Source organism: Sphaerodactylus townsendi, linkage group LG07, assembly GCF_021028975.2.
Source record: "Sphaerodactylus townsendi isolate TG3544 linkage group LG07, MPM_Stown_v2.3, whole genome shotgun sequence".
Classification (NCBI taxonomy): Eukaryota; Metazoa; Chordata; class Lepidosauria; order Squamata; family Sphaerodactylidae; genus Sphaerodactylus; species Sphaerodactylus townsendi.
The window spans coordinates 12459646-12480673 of NC_059431.1; the positions used below are offsets into that span (position 1 = coordinate 12459646).

Genomic DNA, 21028 nt, shown 5'->3' on the forward strand with positions numbered 1-21028 from the left:
GGGCTATAAACATAAGAAATACTGGGACTTCATTTTTATCGTCTCCCCTTCCCACCCTCAGACATAATGGGACAGCACTGCCCCAAGTAACAGACACACCAGGGATTAATACAAAAGTTACGCGACAAAAACGTGTTGTGCAACTGAGAACCAACAGTAAAAATTAAGACATTGCTGCTTTTCAACGTTTTACCTCATCCTCTTTGGAAATGCTTGAGGTGTTTGACTTAAAGGGAGATATCTAATTACAAACACCTAAAGAATAGGACACCTTGCTGACTAGAAACCCAACCCTGAAATTACCTGTGAGGGCATAACCTCAGCTTTTATTACTGATATTACAAGGGTGTCAAGGGAGGGGCTGTGGCTCAATGGCAGAGCACCTGCTGAGCATGCAGAAGGATCCTGGGTTCATGCAGAAGCTCCCGGGGTTCAATCCCCGGTCTCTCCAGCTGAAAAAGGTCATGTAAAAGGTGATGCAAAAGACCTCCACCTGTGACGCTGGTGAGTCAATGCCAGTCACAGCAGATACTATTAACTGTGAAAGACCAATGAGTTTAAGGGAACTTCATGCATGTAATATCTGTGTATGTAGTATCATGAAGAAGGAGAAGGAGGAGGAGGAGGAGGAGGAGGAGGAGGAGAAGGAGAAGGAGAAGGAGAAGAAGAAGAAGGAGAAGAAGAAGGAGAAGGAGAAGGAGAAGGAGAAGAAGGAGAAGAAGGAGAAGAAGAAGGAGAAGAAGGAGAAGAAGAAGAAGAAGAAGAAGAAGAAGAAGAAGAAGAAGAAGAAGAAGAAGAAGAAGAAGAAGAAGAAGAAGAAGAAGAAGAAGAAGAAGAAGAAGAAGAAGAAGAAGAAGAGGAGCAGGAGCAGGAGCAGGAGCAGGAGCAGGAGCAGGAGCAGGAGCAGGAGCAGGAGCAGGAGCAGGATTTATGCCCCACCTTTCTCTCCTGTAAGGAGACTCAAGGTGGCTTACAAACTCCTCACAACAGACACCTGGTGAGGTAGGTGAAGCTAAGAGAGTCCTAAGACAGGGGCAGGGAACCTGCGGCTCTCCAGATGTTCAGGAACTACAATTCCTATCAGCCCCTACCAGCATGACCAATTGGCCATGCTGACAGAGGCTGATGGGAATTGTAGTTCCTGAACATCTGGAGAGCCGCAGGTTCCCTACCCCTGTCCTAAGAGAACTGTAACTAGCCGAAGGTCACACAGCAGGAATGTAGGTGCATGGAAACACATCTGGTTCACCAGATAAGCCTCTGCCACTCAAGTGGAGGACTGGGGAATCAAAACTAGCCCAAGGTCACACAGCAGGAATGTAGGTGCATGGAAACACATCTGGTTCACCAGATAAGCCTCTGCTACTCAGGTGGAGGAGTGGGGAATCAAACTCAGTTCTCCAGATTAGAATCCACCTGCTCTTAACCACTACACCACGCTGGCTCTCATGTATGCAGTATTTGTTTCAGGAAGTCTGTTCGAGGCTCAGGTAGACATCACTCAACGAGTGGTTTATCTTAACGGCAATAATCATGTTGAGCTTTCTACTTTCTTGGGACTTCCTTTTCAGCTACTCAATGCAACTTACAGCAAAACAGAAATGCTAGTGTGGCTAGAGGATGGAAGCCCAACAGAAGACAGGGCTTCCAGTTCTAAATGAAGGCCCTCCAGGAGTACTTTGTGCTAAACTCACAATAATCTGGATACAGGTCTCCTTAAGGCTGTGAGAAGGATAAAAAGGTCCCCAACCATTTCCAGCACAAGCGGAAAGTACTGCCATACCATGAAGAGGTGATGCCACAACCATTCCCCACGGTCTGGATCAGTATCACACCTGCGTGATATATTTCTTGGTTTGTGTTAGCCCCATTTGTCCAAAAAAGCCTACAACTTTTTCCACTCTCCAAAATCCATCCCTTAGAAGATCCCACGATGCCAGATAAGAACATAAGAACATAAGAACAAGCCAGCTGGATCAGACCAGAGTCCATCTAGTCCAGCTCTCTGCTACTCGCAGTGGCCCACCAGGTGCCTTTGGGAGCTCACATGCAGGAGGTGAAAGCAATGGCCTTCTGCGGCTGTTGCTCCTGAGTACCTGGACTGATTAAGGCATTTGCTATCTCAGATCAAAGAGGATCAAGATTGGTAGCCATAAATCAACTTCTCCTCCATAAATCTGTCCAAGCCCCTTTTAAAGCTATGGGGTTGGTGGCCATCACCCCCTCCTGTGGCCTTGGTTTCCAAGCATGACTCTGGAGTTGCGTGAAGAAGTGTTTCCTTTGATTAGTCCTAATTCTTCCCCCCAGCATTTTCAATGGATGCCCCCTGGTTCTAGTATTCTGAGAAAGAGAGAAAAATTTCTCTCTGTCAACATTTTCTACCCCATGCATAACTTTATAGGCTTCAATCGTATCCCCCCTCAGACGTCTCCTCTCCATACTAAAGAGTCCCAAACGCTGCAGCCTCTCCTCATAAGGAAGGTGCTACCAATCTTATCTCCTGTGTTTTACATCTGAATATCTGCAGATGGGCTTCGGCAGGCTTATTTCTTGACAGGTTTCAAAGCCCACAGACGAAAAGAAAATGCCCAGGGAATGAAAAATCACTTCCCAAGACTGATCATGTATGCATGTCCGCCTCATTGCTCTGCCAGGCCTGAAACACAAGGGTGGGCCAACTTTCTAGTACTTAACAGGCAAGTCACCAACGCTTAACACACGGCATACTTACTTCTGACATTCTGTCGAAATCTTTAACTCTTTGGTTCTAGAAAGGAAGACTTTGATCAGCGCTCCAAGATTGCCTGTCCGGGGATTGTTCTCCACTAGAATGGAAAAGAATTTACACAGCATTTCACGTTAGGTCAGGACTATTACGTACTTAGCGTGGACAATCCGTGGAATTAATTCAACTGTGCCCAATTCTACATGGGAGACAAACACAATTGCACCCAGTCCTACGTAGGAATGAACTCAACACTATATTGGAATAAATTCAGTTGCACATCGTGATATAATGCGAAGTAAATATCTCCCCCGTCTGAAAAAAGGATAACATTCCAACACCTGACAGGTGTATCCACAGAACAGACTTGCCAGATTCTGGAGCTCAGGCAATACACAGGTTCTCCATTCTCCAGCCAGGTAGTGCCCCTGGCATCAAACGGGGCTATGGTTTCTGCACTGATAATGTGCTTCCCAGACTTGCGGCCTCCTGCCGCCTTTGTACTTTGTAACATATAGTATGTAGATTGCGCCCTAGCGCCAGTTGGGCTGAGAACCCTCTCTGTCAGCTTGAGAACGAACGATTGTCACCTTCTTGCTTTGTAATGCTTTACTTTGATGTTCCTGAGGAAGGGAGGGATGGGTCATAAAAAGGGCGCTAGAAGAGCCAGTCTTTAGAATTGGCTTTTTCAAAGCCATGCTGCTGTCTGCCAATAAAGACTTCTGATCATCATCATTGAGTCCGATATTGGTCCAGATCCAGGGCTTGACATTTCCTACGAAACGCAATGATCACAATTGGGAATGCAGGCTGTACCCCAAGCAGTGAGTGAATCCTGGGGTGCCATTACCACATGTCCTGCGGTAATACTTCGGGGGTGGGGGTTAGGAGCATGGTGTAGTGGTTAGGAGCAGCAGACTCTAATCTGAAGAACTGGGTTGGATTCTCCACTCCTCCACATGACCAGTGGACCTATGTCTGTTTACCCCAGACCTCCACATGAAGCCTGCTGGGTGACCTTGAGCCAGTCACAGTTCTCTCTGAACTCCCTCAGCCCCACCTACCACACAAGTTGTCTGTTGTGAGGAAAGGAAGGGAAAGGATTTTGTAATCCGCCTCGAGTCTCCTTACAGGAGAGAAAGGCGGGGTAACGATCTTCTTCTTCTAAAGAGTGTTGGACTATTATCTGGGAGACCCAGGTTCAAATCCCTACTTGTGCTAGGGAAATTAATTGGATAATCTTGGGCTACTCTCTCACGGGGTTGCTGTGAGGTTAAAACAAAGGAGAAAGGCTAAATGGATTTTAAAAATTGATTTTTGGCATCATCTGTTCCCTAATGTCTAGTTTTGTCCTCGGTTTTCTAGGAAGTCCCAGAGCAAAGAAAAGTAACCATAGGTAGGTCAGTCAATGACTGTTAGTCATGACAACAAAATGGAAACTCCATTCTAAGTCCATACAATGGCTCTCGGGGGCAACAGACAGCGCAGAAGTTTTAAAATAAGTACTTTAAAATGAGCCTTTGTGTTCACAGGCTGAATGCCTTGTCCGATCCACCAAGGAAATTTCTGTAGTGAAGCTTTAAATGCAAGACAGACTGAAATAGGATCAAAATTCAGAAATAAAAGGGGCCGTGAGCACATAGATTCCAGATCCTCTTTCATACTTCACGCCTGCTTTTATCTTCTACTGTTCCCCCTGTGAATAAATGCTTTTAAATCTTTTTTTTTTTAAGTGGAAGAAACAACCTGTTCTATTACAACTTAATATAGCTGTACCCAAGCCACTTCCTGTGACAGCATGCAAAATAAAACAAAAACCTGTGAAAACTTTATGTTCAAACAGCACATGCGGGTACAATATGTCTACATCTAGTCTTGGAAGCGAACAGTGACTTTAAAAATCCCATGCGCGGAGCACAGATGGGAGGTATTAAACGTATCACAGATACAAAGGTTTACAGCACAGCGTGATTTACTAGGGAAGTTGACAATATGAAGAACACCGAAATAAATGCCAACTTCAGAGTAGCCTCTTACCTAAAGACTTGCAGACGGAGACGGCCGCTTCTTCCAAAAGCTTTAACTCAGCACTGAAGGCAGAAGAAAAGACCGGGTTATAAATAGTATTTTGAACTTGCAGAAGACAATCATCAAATGAAGACAAAGGTTTTTTTTTAAAGGAAAGCAATCAATATCCGTTATCATGAAGGTGGTAGGCCTTGTACGTTTTGAGCCATCCCAGGGGCTCAGGAAAAAATGAAAACAAAAATCCGAGAGTCACATACCATGAAAAAGTCACCAAAATGCAACATAGCACAATGCAAGATAAAACTACTCAGTGTTACTTTGATTCCTGCTGCTAAAAGTCAACCTGAACAGGAAGGTGCTACAAAGTTTGCCAAACAACCTGGGGGGCTTATGCCTTTTATCAGTTGCTATAGAACAACACCAATTTATATGTATGAATCTTGTATGAATCTTGCATGAATCTTGAAGAACCCTCTGGAAACAAGAATCTATCCCGATTTTAAAATGCAGCAATACCAGAGTTTTCCACTTAAAAAAAGAAAGAAAGAAACACAAGCACTCCTTATAGATGCCGGAATAACAAGGCATAGAACAGGGATCTGCAACCTGCGGCAATCCAGATGTTCATGGACTACAATTCCCACCAGCCCCTGCCAGCATGGCCAAGTGGCCATACTGGCAGGGGCTGATGGGAATTGTAGTCCATGAACATCTGGGCAGCCGCAGGTTGCAGACCCCTGGCGTAGAAGGATCTACCACTGACTTTTCTCATACACTGCAAATGGCACATTCTAATGCATAGAAAGGTAGGAGACCAGCACAGGTAAGAAATGGTCACGGTCTAAGAACATGGACATTACATTTAAATCCAGGTCCAGCAGTGCCGTAGAAACCAACAAGATTTCCTGGGTATATGATTTTACCCTGGAAAAGTTCCCCACAGGGATATCTTGTCAGTCTCTGCTCTTCTACTAAAGGCCAACATGAGTGCTCTCTGGAATCAGGAAAAAACCAGGCCGTTCCTGTGGGCAGGGAAAAGACAAAGGACAGCAAAGGTGCAAGGCAGAGCATTTATTTAGCTCTTCCAGATCCCAATGCATTCCTCGATTTGCTTCGCCAGGGGATCTTCTTTTGCAGTAGTTCCTAAGCACCGTTCTGCGGGGCGCTCCACAAAGAATTTCCAAGTGCTCCACAAAGAGACTGGAATAAATGTGACAAATCGTTTTAAGAAAGCGACATTTAAAGTTCCAAGTTTTAATGACTTCCAAAGGGAAAAACTAAGTTTAGATCAAAATGTAAGCTATTTATAGAATTCGAAAAATAATCTGTTCTTTTATGTTTATGTTTCTACCTTATCTGTTGAACAGCGACGGGCCTTTATGTTGGCCCGATTTAATAGCCTTCCTTCGACTGTGACATCCGGCAGATGCCAAAAAATCCCGAAACATCAAAGGTTCTGTCGATGTGGCTCACTTGACTCCCTGACTCAGATTCTGCTTGAATGTGTCCTAAATGCCGATGTACGGTCGATTCACCCTCTATTATTGGCAAAGAAAATACAAAACTCTACTTATGCTGTACATTTTCTTTTACAGGACCATTCTTTTGATGTTACTTGTGCAGTTGCTTCCTTCCTGGCCACTATTTTAAAACGATAGCTATTGTTTTTATTTGCTTATTGCTGCTGATCTATATCTAATTAGTTATTTAAATGTTTATATATTTGTTGTTATGCTATGCTAATAAAAGGCATATTGATTGAATTTCCTCTGATCTGTCCGGGTGCCCTATCCGTCAAGAGCAGCCTTTTGTAGCGATCCACAGGCGGAAACGGGATCAGGGGAAGTAGGGTAGTTCCATTCTGCCACTGGAAAATTCAGCCTGTCTCCAACCCAATGACTTGTCCCTTGTCATAAGAACATATACATAAGAACATAAGAACTAGCCTGCTGGATCAGACCAGAGTCCATCTAGTCCAGCTCTCTGCTACTCGCAGTGGCCCACCAGGTGCCTTTGGGAGCTCACATGTAGGAGGTGAAAGCAATGGCCTTCTGCTGCTGCTGCTGCTCCCGAGCACCTGGTCTGCTAAGGCATTTGCAATCTCAGATCAAGGAGGATCAAGATTGGTAGCCATAGATCAACTTCTCCTCCATAAATCTGTCCAAGCCCTTTTAAAAGCTATCCAGGTTAGTGGCCATCACCACCTCCTGTGGCAGCACATTCCAAACACCAATCACACGTTGCGTGAAGAAGTGTTTCCTTTTATTAGTCTTAATTCTTCCCCCCAGCATTTTCAACGTATGCCCCCTGGTTCTAGTATTGTGAGAAAGAGAAAATTTTCTCTCTGTCGACATTTTCCAGCCCATGTATAATTTTATAGACTTCAATCATATCCCCCCTCAGACGTCTCCTCTCCAAACTAAAGTTTGAGTTAGGCTTGCTTCCAGTGTCACCTGGTGAGGCCACGGTCAAAGTGACACATCTGAGTCCAGGTTATCCTACAACGAAATGCTGATTTTAAAAAATGACACTTTCGTGGTTTTGCCTGTTCCAAAACACTGTATTAGCGGCCCCGACCATGAGACTGAGTTGATCGCTCCCACGCTTTTTCATCGACAAGCTTTTAGCATTAACTTTGGGAAACAGATGTCTCTCTTGCCCGCTAGGACCAAGACCATCTGGAAGGCATTTGCATTCATAATTGCCACTGTAAGCAGGGCTCATACCTACTGAAATCCATTTGCATTCATTATCATAATTATTTATCAATCTTGTCGAGATCTAAGTACCGCACAAAAGCCGACAAGGCTGAGACGCGGCTGCCTCCGGGTTCCCGGGCTATAATCACAACATTTGACTCGAGGAAGCCTGCCAGGAGACAATACTTGCTTCTGGTTCCAAACATGCTCAGCCCCCGGAAACAGAAACCTTATTCATGCCCAATGGGTCATTTTGAAAGAAGTATACTGTACCCAAGTTAGCCCAATTATAGCCCCCCTAGCATCCATATATGTCTTTTACAGCTACACAATGTATATTTAGTGACGAAAAATTTGCTTTCCAGAACTGAAAGCCAAGGTTGTGAGGATGCTAAATTCTGTGCGCCAAAGCCAAATTCCACATTTGCTCAATGCAGTTGCTGAACAATTGAATCCTGTCAACCCCATTATGGACAGCACTGGAAACAGAGGCAGGAGAGGCCTCCTAGAGGCAGCCAAGAGAAAGGGCTCAAAGGACCAAACAGAAAGACATTCTGAAACAAGGTAATGCAGCAGGAGAGTTAGAGTGGGAAGGAGTTGCCAGGATGCAAAGATGACCAGATTATCATTCTGGCAACAGAGTCTGTCCCACAAGAGCTCCAGTGCATGAATGCCTTGTTGATTATCTGATGCAACTCCAAGGGCTGGGGATTCATCTGTGCTGCAGCAGCAGCAGCAGCAGCAGCAGGAGGAGGAGAGGGAGGAGGAGGAGGAGGAGAGGAAGAAGGAGAAAAGGAAGGAGGAGGAGGAAGAGGAAAAGGAGGAGGAGAAGAGGAAGGAGAAGGAGAAGGAGAAGAGGAAGGAAGAGAAGGAGGAGGAGGAGGAGGAAGGAGAAGGAGATGAGGAAGAGGAATAGGAAGAAGGAGGAGAAGGAGAAGGAGAAGAGGGAGGAGGAGGAGAGGAAGAAGAAGAGGAAGGAGGAGGAGGAGGAAGAAGGAGGAGGAAGAACAGGAGGAAGAGGAAGGAAGAGGAGGAGGAGGAGGAGGGAGAAGGAGGAGAAGGAGATGAGGAAGAGGAATAGGAAGAAGGAGAAGGAGAAGAGGGAGGAGGAGAAGAGGAAGAAGGAAGAGGAAGAAGGAGGAGGAGGAAGAAAAGAAGAAGAGGAGGAAGAAGAAGAAGACATCTGGTTCACCAGATAAGGGTCTGCCACTCAGGTGGAGGGAGGAGTGGGGAATCAAACCCGGTTCTCCAGGTTAGAATCCACCTGCTCTTAACCACTACACCACGCAGGCTCTTGGCTCTCACCAGGACAAGATTACTATCTTCTCGTTCAAACCCTCCCCTGGCGAATGGCAAAAGGCTCTGGAAATGGTTTGAAGCACTTGAGGGTTAAATTATCCAGCAGGCAATGAGGACTGATACATTCCTTAATAACTGTTCTGCTTGACGCCACATTTCGTCTACCTGAGCAGATAAAATTTGTTACCCGGGACGAGAAGGTGGCCTATTATTCTTCCCCAGCCTGGCATGGACACTTTTCCTGGGTGAAAACTGTGCACACGTACTTGGCAGTGTATACATTTGTCAACGTGGGGTACCGAAAACAGCTGGATGTATGCCCACCAAACAGAAACCATACCTCTTCCCGTGCAAGACAGGCAGAATTTTCTCTCCACATCTGTTTAATAAAAATGTGCAAAAGGCTGCAGTTGTTCTGAGATGTCCTGTGCCGAATGCTTCAACAGCTTTTAAGTCCTTCTTGCCATTAACAGCATGACTTGCTAATAATGGCCAATTCGGTATTATATGGTGCTCAGAGCGAGTCTGGGAGCGGAAACCGACAGCTGAGAAGCTCTGGCTCCCGGCCTCCCACCGCCCATTCTGCGCAATCAAAACCACGGCAAAGAGATCTCCATTCAAGAGCCACCCCGACAGTAAAGTGTCTACTCGTGCCATATTGTTTTTATATATTCCCAGACAGCGGGCTCAGAGAATAATTATCCATCGTCCCCCACATGTTCTCAATGGGAACCCTCACTTGTAAAAGCACCACAGGCGCATTCTTATGCTCAGACCTCTCTGACGAATTCAACTGTGAAGCCCGGCTCGTTCCAGGGAGGCCCAGCTGTCCCCCTCTCCAGGCAAACTGGGGATTACACGAGCGAGAAGGAGCAAACCGGCCTCTCTAGCTGTCAGGCTCCGAGGGACGCCTGAATTAAGCTACGGTAGAAAACGGAGAACTTGGCAGCAATGACAAATGCACAGCGGCATGGTACCATGACGTGTATTATTCAGTATCAGCCATCCTTAAAGAAGAGCTACAGATTACATTCAAGCAGGGACATGAGACCGTTAGGCGTTCCTTGCCAACCACTACCTAATCCACCCCTTGCAAATATCCCTGTGGTCTGGTTCTGGTGGGTTTTCCGGGCAGCGTGGCCGTGGCCTGGTGGATCTTGTTCCTAATGTTTCGCCTGCATCTGTGGCTGGCTTGTTCAGAGGTGTATCACAGAGAGAATATAAAATTATGCATGGGATAGAAAATGTTGACAGAGAGAAATTGTTCTCTCTTTCTCACAATACTAGAATCAGGGGGAATACAATGAAAATGCTGGGGGGGAAGAATTAGGACTAATAAAAGGAAACACTTCTTCACGCAGCGTGTGATTGGTGTTTGGAATATGCTGCCACAGGAGGGGGTGATGGCCACTAACCTGGATAGCTTTAAAAGGGGCTTGGACAAATTTATGGAGGAGAAGTCGATCTATGGCTACCAATCTTGATCCTCTTTGATCTGAGGTTGCAAATGCCTTAGCAGACCAGGTGCTCGGGAGCAACAGCCGCAGAAGGCCATTGCTTTCACCTCCTACATGTGAGCTCTCAAAGACACCTGGTGGGCCACTGCGAGTAGCAGAGAGCTGGACTAGATGGACTCTGGTCTGATCCAGCTGGCTTGTTCTTATGTTCTTATGAGAAGTGTGTGATATGCCTCTGAAGATGCCAGCCACAGATGCAGGCGAAACGTTAGGAACAAGATCCACCAGGCCACGGCCACACAGCCCGGAGAACCCACCACAACCCGTTGAATCCGGCCGTGAAAGCCTTCGACAATCCCTAAATGGTTATTTTAATATTAAGCGTTTTCCTTCCCAATGGGGTCCAAGGCCGCAAGAAGCCCAGCTGGGAGGGGGCACTTTCAAGGGAGAATCAGAAGACAGCAAAAGAGTTAAAAGAGTCCCTCTGAACCACTTGAGGGTCCTCCGTTGCAAATGCCCTTTTCTTCAGCATTCCCATTGACTGGATGGTGCGCGTTCTTCCAAGCACCATGGTGAGTACAGTGATCGACTGGCTGATGTTGAAGTAACTACGCAAGTGTGTTGCTGCAGGTCTTCACGGCTGGGATGAACTGGCTGTTGTGGGGTTTCTGAGCTGCGTGGCTGTGGTCTGGTAGTTTTTGCTCCTCACATTTCGCCCGACGGCCAACTAACTATACAAGGCTGCACAGTTCATTTCACCACCAGACATCGCCAGCCTAAAGATCTGTGCAGATCCATCAGGTATACCTGTAGAATTAAAGAGTTCTGGGCTGGAATCTAAGAGGTCCATGGTCGAATCTCCCACTCAGCCACAGAAGTTTATTGGGTAACCTTCGGCTACCACAGGTGCCAAACTCACAGCCATCCAGATGTTATGGACTACAGTTCTCATCTTCCCCTGCCAGGATGAAGCTGGAAGGGGATGGTGGGATCTGTAGTACATAACATTTGGAGGGCCGCGAGTTTGACACCTAGCCAATCTCTCTCTCTCAGCCTAATCCACCTCACAGGGTGGCTGTTCTGAGAATAAAACTGTTTTTGGATCCTTGCAGGAGAGAAAAGCATGGTATAAATATATTTTATATATATAAATACATGTGTGTGTCGGAGCTATGCATACAAACTGATACACCACAGTAATCCCCCTCCTTCAAAACTACTGTAACACCAAAGAGAGTTAGCGTTTTGTGATTTAGCTATGCGGAAATGCTTCTGTAATCAAATAAAATGAAGAAATACAAGAACTAACTTAAAATGGTAAAAGAATTCACACAGAAGTAGTTGTCTCATTTGTTCAGAAAAAGGAAGTAACGCCCTGACAGTTCACACCTTTATATCGGGCATCAGCATGTGATGAAAAGGAAATGAAGGACGATAACGAAGAACGAAAAGTGTTTTTCTCAGGTGGTATTACATTCTGCAACTAACATAATTAATGCAATTGGAGGATTTGCCCCAAGCTGTAACAGCAAGGAATCTACCCTCTTCAGCAATGATAATCTAAGTCTTTTTCTAACCATTCGTCTTCCAAATAATCCCCGCCCCCAACACACTCAGTAGACCTTTATTTGATTATATAACGGATGCTTCAAAAGGTATTCCACCCACAGTTTAGTGAGAGGAAAATGCTTCCACCTTCCAAGGGTCCAGCGCGAAGATTATGGAATGACTGAGAAGAACTCGAGACATTGCAATTGAAGATATTTAGAGAATAAAAATCAAACAGTTTTAACCAAATAAAATTTAAATGCTAGAGAACTTTTCTATTTAGGGTTTCGCTGTTTCATGTGAACATGTAAAGCAGTAATGGGATCCAAAAATTTTAGTAACAGGTTCCCATGGTGGTGGGATTCAAACTGTGGCGTAGCGCCAATGGGGCTGGGTGGGGCACGACGGGGGCGTGGCTGGCCATTCCGGGGGCAGGGCGTTCCGGGGCGGGGCTGTGGCAAGGATGCGGCCGCTGTGCTGGTCCTTGGGCGGGAAACGACTGCACGCAGGCGCAGGCTGCCACGCACGCCGGTGCACCTCCTGCCAGACTGCTTCAAGTTCTGCGCGCTACTGCTGAGAGGAGGGGCGTAACTAAGGCAAAAATCACGTGGCAAAGCCACCAATTAGTAACCCCCTCTCGGCACACACAAATAATTAGTAACCTACTCTCGGGAATCTGTGAGAACCTGCTGGATCCCAGCTCTGATGTAAAGCCCCCCGTCCAGTGCACGACCACGGATCTGGATCGACGTTTGTAATTTTTGTGTGCTGTTGTGTGACTTTAAGAACCAATTGCCATCAAACCACAGATGACTTATGGTGATGCCATGGCATTCGGGGGGGGGGGGGTTGCCGCTGCCTTCCTCTGCATCCTGACTCTGGTATTTCTTGGTAGCCTCTCTTCCAAACACTGTCCAGAGCTGACCTTGTTTGGCTTCTGAGATCCAATGAGACTGGGCTAGCCTAGGTTATCCAGGTCAGGGCATTTTAGTTATTTGTTTATTTTATCAAATTTATATACCGCCCTGGGGATCATTAGGAAAGGAGTTGATAATAAAACTGCAAGGATTGTCATGCCCTTATATAAACCCGTGGTGCGACCGCACTTGGGGTACTGTGTTCAGTTCTGGTCGCCACATCTCAAAAAGGATATTGAAGAGATAGAAAAAGTGCAGAGAAGGGCAATGAGGATGATTGAGGGACTGGTGCACCTTCCTTATGAGGAGAGGCTGCAGCGTTTGGGGCTCTTTAGTTTGGAGAGGAGACGGCTGAGGGGGGATATGATTGAAGTCTATAAAATTATGCATGGGGTAGAAAATGTTGACAGAGAGAAATTTTTCTCTCTTTCTCACAATACTAGAACCAGGGGGCATTCATTGAAAATGCTGGGGGGAAGAATTAGGACTAATAAAAGGAAACACTTCTTCACGCAACATGTGATTGGTGTTTGCTGCCACAGGAGGGGGTGATGGCCACTAACCTGGATAGCTTTAAAAAGGGCTCGGACAGACGGTTCCCCTCCGAAGAAAGGAGGGGTCTTTGGGGACAATATAATTAGGCTCCCGCAAACTGTAACCACCTTCCTCACCGCCAACCTGAAGGTAGCTGCATGAGTACTCAGCTGACCTTAGGGTTGCTAGCTCTAGGTTAGAAAATTCCCAGAGATTCTGGGGTAGATCCTGGGGAGCAATCACAGCAGGATATCATGTTACAGAGTCCTCCCTCCAAGTGGAAAGCAGAAGAATGTCCTAATCTAGAAAATGAGTAAATAAATTAAAAGAATGTGCTACCATGACAGAATCGACAAACTTTGTGAATAGAAGATGACATCAAGTGTGCTGCCCCACCCTTTCTCCCACATGCAAGACTTGCAAAACACTTCAACTCTGTGGTCACCTTTTTTCAGCCCAAGAAACAGGCAGAAATCATTAAAGAACGCTATATAACCTTTGGCACTCCAGATGTTATGGACTACAATTCCCATCAGCCCCTGCCAGCATGGTCAATTGGCCATGCTTGCAAGGGCTGATGGGAATTGTAGTCCATAACATTTGGAGTGGCAAAGGTTCGCCACCACTGCTATATAAACTCTACAAAGAATGAATGCTGCACATGTTACAATTCAAAAGAACTTCAGTTGATCCTTTCCCTCTACAGAACATTCGAGGTTTGCTGGCCTTCAGAAGGGAGGCACTTTTATTTTAAAGTGTTGCCTTCAACTGGCATTAGGTGCTTCTGCAGGGTCCGGGGCGCATAAGAACAAAAGAACTAGCCAGCTGGATCAGACCAGAGTCCATCTAGTCCAGCACTCTGCTACTCGCAGTGGCCCACCAGGTGCCTTTGGGAGCCTGTTGACACCCCCCCCCCTCCCGACCGCTCCGCGTTCAGTAATCCGGTTTTGAAGACAATCAGCCTGAGTGCTGGATTCTGAAGGCTTAATTGGAGGATAATTATTTATGCTCTTTGTTTCCAAAGACAAACTGACTCATGAGAAACTGTACGGAACACCCACACGAGCAACATGGAAGCTGGGAACTCAGCTCTTTGGGAAAAAAAGAGACGGCAACAGGTTGCCAGGGGCCACGTCCACCCTGCTGACAGATCGTATATTTTCACTAAATTAAAATGATTAATTTCAAGGTCTTCCTTATCAGCAAAAAAGGTGACACGGCTTCGAAAAGCTCAGAAGGGAAAAGTCTTGTCGCAATTGCAGCCTTGTCAAAACGCGTTTGCGAGATTAGGAAGTTGGAGAAGCTGCAAGTCTAACGTGGGCGTCCAGGTCTAACCGACGGCTCTGGGCACGGGGGGTTGGGGCCGATACAACGGGGGGCAGGGAACAGGCTCACACTCTCCCTTCCTCCATCGGTCTTGGCCATGGCTTACATCAGGGGTGTCCAACTCTGGCCCTCCAGATGTCCATGGACTACAATTCCCATCAGCCCCTGCCAACTTTGTGGGTCCCCTCTTTTAATCGCAGCTTGCTAACTACTTCAACAAGGGTCAGAATTCAAAAACAGAATCTTGGATCCAAACTGGGTATTACAAGGGGGAAAAAAACATATAATGCAGTGTAGGAAGTTGACGGCAGCAGGGAAGCAACCTGCAACCATTGCCACACACAGAGGCGCGGGTTCTCATGCAGAAAAGTCAGTTTTGCATTCACACGAGCCACTATCTCTTAAATATTATTAGGTTCACCAAGTTAAGAAGCCAAGACGCATTTCAGGTTCTTCTCCAGCCGTCTATCTGTGCTTTCCTGGCATTTTGAAAGATTTTAAACAAATCGCTACGGGAATTTTTTCTTTTTTGCTAAATAAGACTCCTTAAGTAAATTTACCAATAGAAATTGTGAAACACGGCCTGCTTTTTAACTGATCATATCCACGAATACTTACGATGCCACTTAATTATGCAAAGGCAGGCAACGGCTAATCACCCTTGCACGTCTCTTGCCTTGAAAACCCCTTTTTTTTTTTTAATGGAGTCGCCGGTAACTCCGGGCCCCAACGGGATCTTTAGGCGCAGGCTACCCCCCTGGACCTCTTCGGAACTCAGGAAGCTGGCTAAGAGCTGGGTCTCTAGCTCTGGTGACCTGGGCATTATAATGCCTCACAATACATGCGGCCCGCCAGATGAGTCTGACTGGCCCCCCTGCCTTGCTGGGGAGCGAGGCGCCTTTGAAAGCCCCGCAGACGCCAGCAACCAAGGCAACCATCTTCTGCAGGGCTTTCAAAAGCACCAGTCGATGAAAAAAGTAGGTCAAGGGACTTAGGTCTCCCCAATTGCTTGATTGTCACAGTGGACAACTATGCAGGTAGGTTAAGCCTGTGATTCTTTTTGCCAAATAGTGTTGTATGCAGAACTGTTGCCACTGATTCCAAGTTGATCTGGGCACCTGTCTGTCACTTATCAGCCCCTATTATGCAGAATTGAGTTCAGCCTTTTGGCCCGGCCCTCCACAATATTTTCTGTTTCTTATGCGGCCCCATGGAAAAAATAATTGCCCACACCTGCCCTAGCTACTTCCTAGAAGGCAGATCACCAAGGAAGTCCAGGGTTGTTATGCAGAGGAAGAGGATGGCAAACCACCAGCGTGGTGTAGTTGTAAAGAGCAAGTGCACTCAACTGGGTGTGAGTCCCCGCTCTGCCACTTGAGCTGTGGAGGATTATCTGGGGAACGTGTTTCCGCACTCCCAACACATGCCAGCTGGGTGGCCTTGGGCTAGTCACAGTTCTTTGGAGCTCTCTCAGCCCCACCTACCTCACAGGGTGTTTGTTGTGGAGGGGGGGGGGAGAAGGGAAAGGAACTCGTAAGCCCCTTTGAGTCTCCTTGCAGGAGAGGAAGGGAAGATATAAATCCAAACTCTTCTCCTTCACCCTTTCATGCCTCTTACTTAAAAACCCTACGGGGTCATCATAACTCAGCTGTGACTTGACAGCATTTTCTACCCATCCCATTTTGACAAGGAATAAATCAATGTTAGTGGTGGAAAAAAAAACTACCTTGACTGGGGGGCTGTCTCCGGCGTGGTCATAAGGGCAAAAAAGTTATGAACCATTCAACTCTTATTGGATATGCAGAAAAATGCTCTTTAAGTCAGGGGTGTCAAACTCACAGCCCTCCAGATGTTCATGAACTACAATTCCCATCAGTTCCTCCCAACATGAGCATTGGCAATACTGGCAAGGGCTGATGGGAATTGTAGTTCATGAACATCTGGAGGGCCATAAGTTTGACACCTGTGTCTTAAGTCATGGACCAAAGTTCATGGAATGGCCCATCCACCCAAACCCTATCGATTTATTCGATTTGTTCTGCCCCACAATACCCCTGGAAAGGCACTGCTTGTTTAAAAATGAATATGGAAATGTACAAATCTTTTTTTTAAAGTAAGGATCCTTTCATCAGCTGACGATGTGGCACTGTTAGACTTCAAGCTGCTTTCCAATTATTTTTTTTAAAAAAGCTAACCCAGGGCGAGAGGGGGTGGGGAGAAATGGCACCCTTCCAAGCAAGATGCACGCACTGATCATATGGGCTGCTGAGGAATTCTCATTAAGAATTACAGCAGATATTATCAATCAGGAGCGAGAGATAACTGATACGTGCCGTAAGGCACAATGCATGCTCTTTAAAGTTGCCAAATCCCTGCCCCTGCCGTAAAGTTCCTGGTCAAGCATGATCTCTCTGGTGACCAATTGGCAATTGATCAGCAGGGGCTGATGGAATTGTAGTCCTTTGAACATGACTTGAAGCACCAGAAAGCTGGGACTGACCCTGCCTCTATGCATTTCACCAGGCCCGCAACTGTTTTCTTCCATGACGGCAAAGGGTTCTTCAACCCTCTCTTCCTGCAGGAATAGCACAAAAAAAGCCTTGGAAGAATTCCCACACCTTTATTAGGCACCTCAGATGTTCATGACCGTGCGTAAGCCAAGAGTTCACCCAAAATGTCTCCCCCTCCTCACATTTGGGGACAGAAGGGTTGGGAGCCCTTTGTCCAGCACAGTGTGGGAGCGAGCCAGAGGAAGGAATCAAGACTGTTAAGCTTTCAGTACCTGCGTGGTATAGTAGTTAAAAGCAGGTAGAAGAAAAAGAAGACGACTTTGGATTTATATCCCCCCTTTCTCTCCTGCAGGAGACTCAAAGGGGCTTACAATCTCCTTGCCCTTCGCCCCTCACAACAAACACCCTGTGAGATGGGTGGGGCTGAGAGAGCTCCGAAAAAACTGTGACTAGCCCAAGGTCACCCAGCTGGCGTGTGTGGGAGTGCACAGGCTAATCTGAATTCCCCAGATAAGCCTCCACAGTTCAGGTGGCAGAGCTGGGAATCAAACCCAGTTCCTCCAGATTAGATACACGAGCTCTTAACCTCCTACGCCACTGCTGTATAGTGGTTAAAAGCAGGTACACACTAATCTGGAGAACTGGGTTTGAGTCCCCGCTCTGCCACTTGAGCTGTGGAGGCTTATCTGGGGAACCGGATTAGCTTGTGCACTCCAACACATGCCAGCTGGGTGACCTTGGGCTAGTCACAGCTCGTCTGAGCTCACTCAGCCCCACCCACCTCACAGGGTGTTTGTTGTGCAGGGGGGGGGGATTGTAAATTCTTCACAAGAGAGAAAGGGGGGAATATAAATCCAAACTCTTCTTCTGCATAACATACCTATTTGAAACAAATATTTAATAACAATAATGCTGGGCATATTATGAAGGGGTTTCAGCACTCTTCCCCCTTGAATTCTTTCCACTTCATCAAAAGGGCCAGCGGAGAAAAGAAACACACTTTTGTTTTCAGAGAGTGTGTGAATTCCTCAACTTTTTAAAAATGGAAATGGAAAAGATAAAATCCACGCTTCTCCACAGGGCAATCTGCATTGTTAACTGATGGGCTCTCAGGTCCGCTCTTAGGAAACCTGCGTGCAATCCCGGCTCCTTGGCCTACAGCCTTCCATTATCTCCCTGCCGCGACTTAACTTCCATTGTTTCACAACAACCGGTGGCAACGCATGACTGAACAAAGGGATGCCCCATTAAAGTCGAGAAAAATTTAAGAGCTTGACGCAGAATTCTGCCCTGCCTTGCAATTCTAAGACGCAGGTCCCCCACTTTGAACGGAGGAAGCCATAAGCGTCCCCTTCCCATCAGAACCACGGGGTTTGCTTTTCCCCGTTCCCCTTCAAACAGAAGTCACCAAAAACAAGGGCAACCCATGAGCTGCAAAAAGCCAGCGGCTGGTTAATGTTTACATGCCTATAGCGGGTGCTCACATGGCAATTACATCATCTGAAGCATCATCAACCCCGGGATGGACATTTGCTTCAAGAAAGAGAGGACGTAAAACGGCCGTTAGAAATCCTTTCTCAAAAAGTAAACTTTGATAACTGGCCTTCCAAGAGCGGAAAGCACATTTTTATAACTTTCAAAGCATGCGCCAGGGGGGATGGGTAAAGTGATAACCCAGACATGTTCCCAATGTGGAGTATATCTCCCAGAGCCATTGGTGAGGGAACACAAAACAGCTTTCAATAATGTTTTTATTCCTTGCCTAAGTAAAGCTTCTCTCCCTTGCCATCATTCTCTCTCTCTCTCTCTCTCTCTCTCTCACACACACACACACACACACACACACACACACACACACACACACACGAGAAATAGCCTATTCACTATGCTCTTACTACCACAACACACAGACTTTAATGCACTGTTCACAGCCAAAAACGCTGAAGCTCAGAAAAGCTGGAGGCGATTTATTGTACCTATATATTTTTTTTTAAAGAATGGACCGTAATACAGCAACATAAAAGCTCACTAGTTTTATGTCTTTCCATTAGAATGTCACACACGCTATTCTTCAAGCTGTCGTTTGCAAAAACTCAGGGGGGAAATAACAAAGCGGAACGGTAAATATTAAGAGAAGCATGCAGCTTTCGGCAAGTTCTGCATTAATCCGAGAGTTTCCAGCACGGAAGAAGTTCACACTTGTTAATGTATTCTGGGCAGGTCTGTACATGCACGAGGGCCCCAAGAGCTCCTGCGGATCAAGGTCAACAAACAGATTAACTGCAGAATGGGGAGAACAGACCATTCGTTCACTCTGCATCAGAGATGCACACTGCGGCTCAGTTCAGCAGAGGCGGAGCGCTCAAGGGGGCACGTGGGGTCACATGTCCCTGGGCACATGCCAGCTGGTCACGTGGGGAGTGGAGAATCGCCCCCCCCCCCACATCCCTCCTCTCGGCCTGACCCGCCAGGTGTTGTCCCAGGCACCATCCCCCCCCCCCCCCACAATGCCTCTGCGGTTCAGACAAGATGTTAAAAGCCATGGTTTACTTTAAACCACTGGTTCTCAACCTGGGGGTCGGGACCCCTTTGGGGGTCGAACGACCCTTTCACAGAGGTCGCCTAAGACTCTCTGCATCAGTGTTCTCCATCTGTAAAATGGATAAATGTTAGGGTTGGGGGGGTCACCACAACACGAGGAACTGTATTAAAGGGTCGCGGCATTAGGAAGGTTGAGAACCACTGCTTTAAACAAACTAAGGCTCCTTCCGCACATGCAGAATTATGCTCTTTCAAACTGCTTTCAATGCTCTTTGAAGCTGTGCGGAATAGCAAAATCCACTTGCAAACAGTTGTGAAAGTGGTTTGAAAATGCATTATTCTGCGTGTGCGGAAGGGGCCTAACTATTGTCAGTAGGACTGTCTGAATGCAAGCCTCTCCACTAACTATGGTTAGCTGGGTCACATTGAACTAGGAGCCGAAGTTTTTTTTTAAATTAACCACGGTTTAGCATTAAGTAGGGTTTGTTTGTTTGTTTCTTTGATTTATACCCCACCCTTTCTCGACAAGTCAAGCCAAGGGAGATTCTCCATGACATATGAATTCAGACACCCTGGCTTGTTCCCGAGCATCTCCCTAGCAGGTGACAGAGGAAAATGAAGACAGCATTCGTTGAGGCAAGCCAGGGTCTGAGTACCTGTGCGCTGCATCTGCTTTCCAAAACTAGCCAGAGCTAAACAAAACCCGTGATTTTGCATGAACGGAATCGGTGCGTTGCCTTCAGCCTAGTGAAGACGTTTAAAAACTGTACCGCGTTCATACACGCCAGTCTGTCTTTCACACATATTACCCAGATGTGGCCACTACAACAACATCTGGCGGGTTACTATTTTTATCCTGTGCTTCCTTCAGGAGGCAAAAGGTGGCCCCCGTTGGCTTGTCCTCCCCAGGCCCCATTTTATCAGAGAAGTTAGGTTGAGAGATAATCAGGAGCCCCAGGTCAGCCAGCCGGCTACATGGCAGCATCGAGACTTGAACCTGTGTCTCTCAGGACAGGCATTAGGACCAGTACTTCCAAACATGTCCAAAAATGATCTGGACTCAGTGGGGAGCAGTGACCTAGCTAAGTTTGCAGGTGATGTTCATATTAGCAGCAGAAAGCTGTTTTTAATAAGAGCAGGTTAAAAGCTCTTAAACATGCATACGCAGAAAACTCGCATCTCTTACTGGGTGTGTGTATTGAGCACTACCCCATCAAGTTGCTTCCAACTCATAGGGACCTTTATAATTCGTGGTAGGGAGATTCTTATGGATTCTAGATGTTGACCGGATGAGCCTTCTGACAAGCCTCTGCCAGCATGGTCAACTGGACCATGCTGGCAGGGGCTGATGTGGAATTGTAGTCCATAACATCTGGAGTGCCAAATTCCTCGCCCACTCACTGCCTCTATACATTACACGACTTCTAAAAAAATAATTCCCGGC

General features: G+C 46.6%; 1 protein-coding gene across 1 annotated transcript in view; it reads right to left on the minus strand.

The window, feature by feature from the left end:
* Nucleotides 1–5738, minus strand: part of DYM (dymeclin) — a 214918-nt gene extending 209180 nt beyond the window's left edge. Inside the window, exons 1-3 of the mRNA XM_048504322.1 lie at nt 5677–5738; nt 4763–4815; nt 2732–2825 (exon numbers count right to left, since the gene is read on the minus strand). Of these exons, the coding sequence (XP_048360279.1) occupies nt 2732–2825; nt 4763–4815; nt 5677–5738 (209 nt within the window). The remainder of the gene's footprint in view (nt 1–2731; nt 2826–4762; nt 4816–5676) is intronic.
* Nucleotides 5739–21028: the final 15290 nt, after the last annotated feature.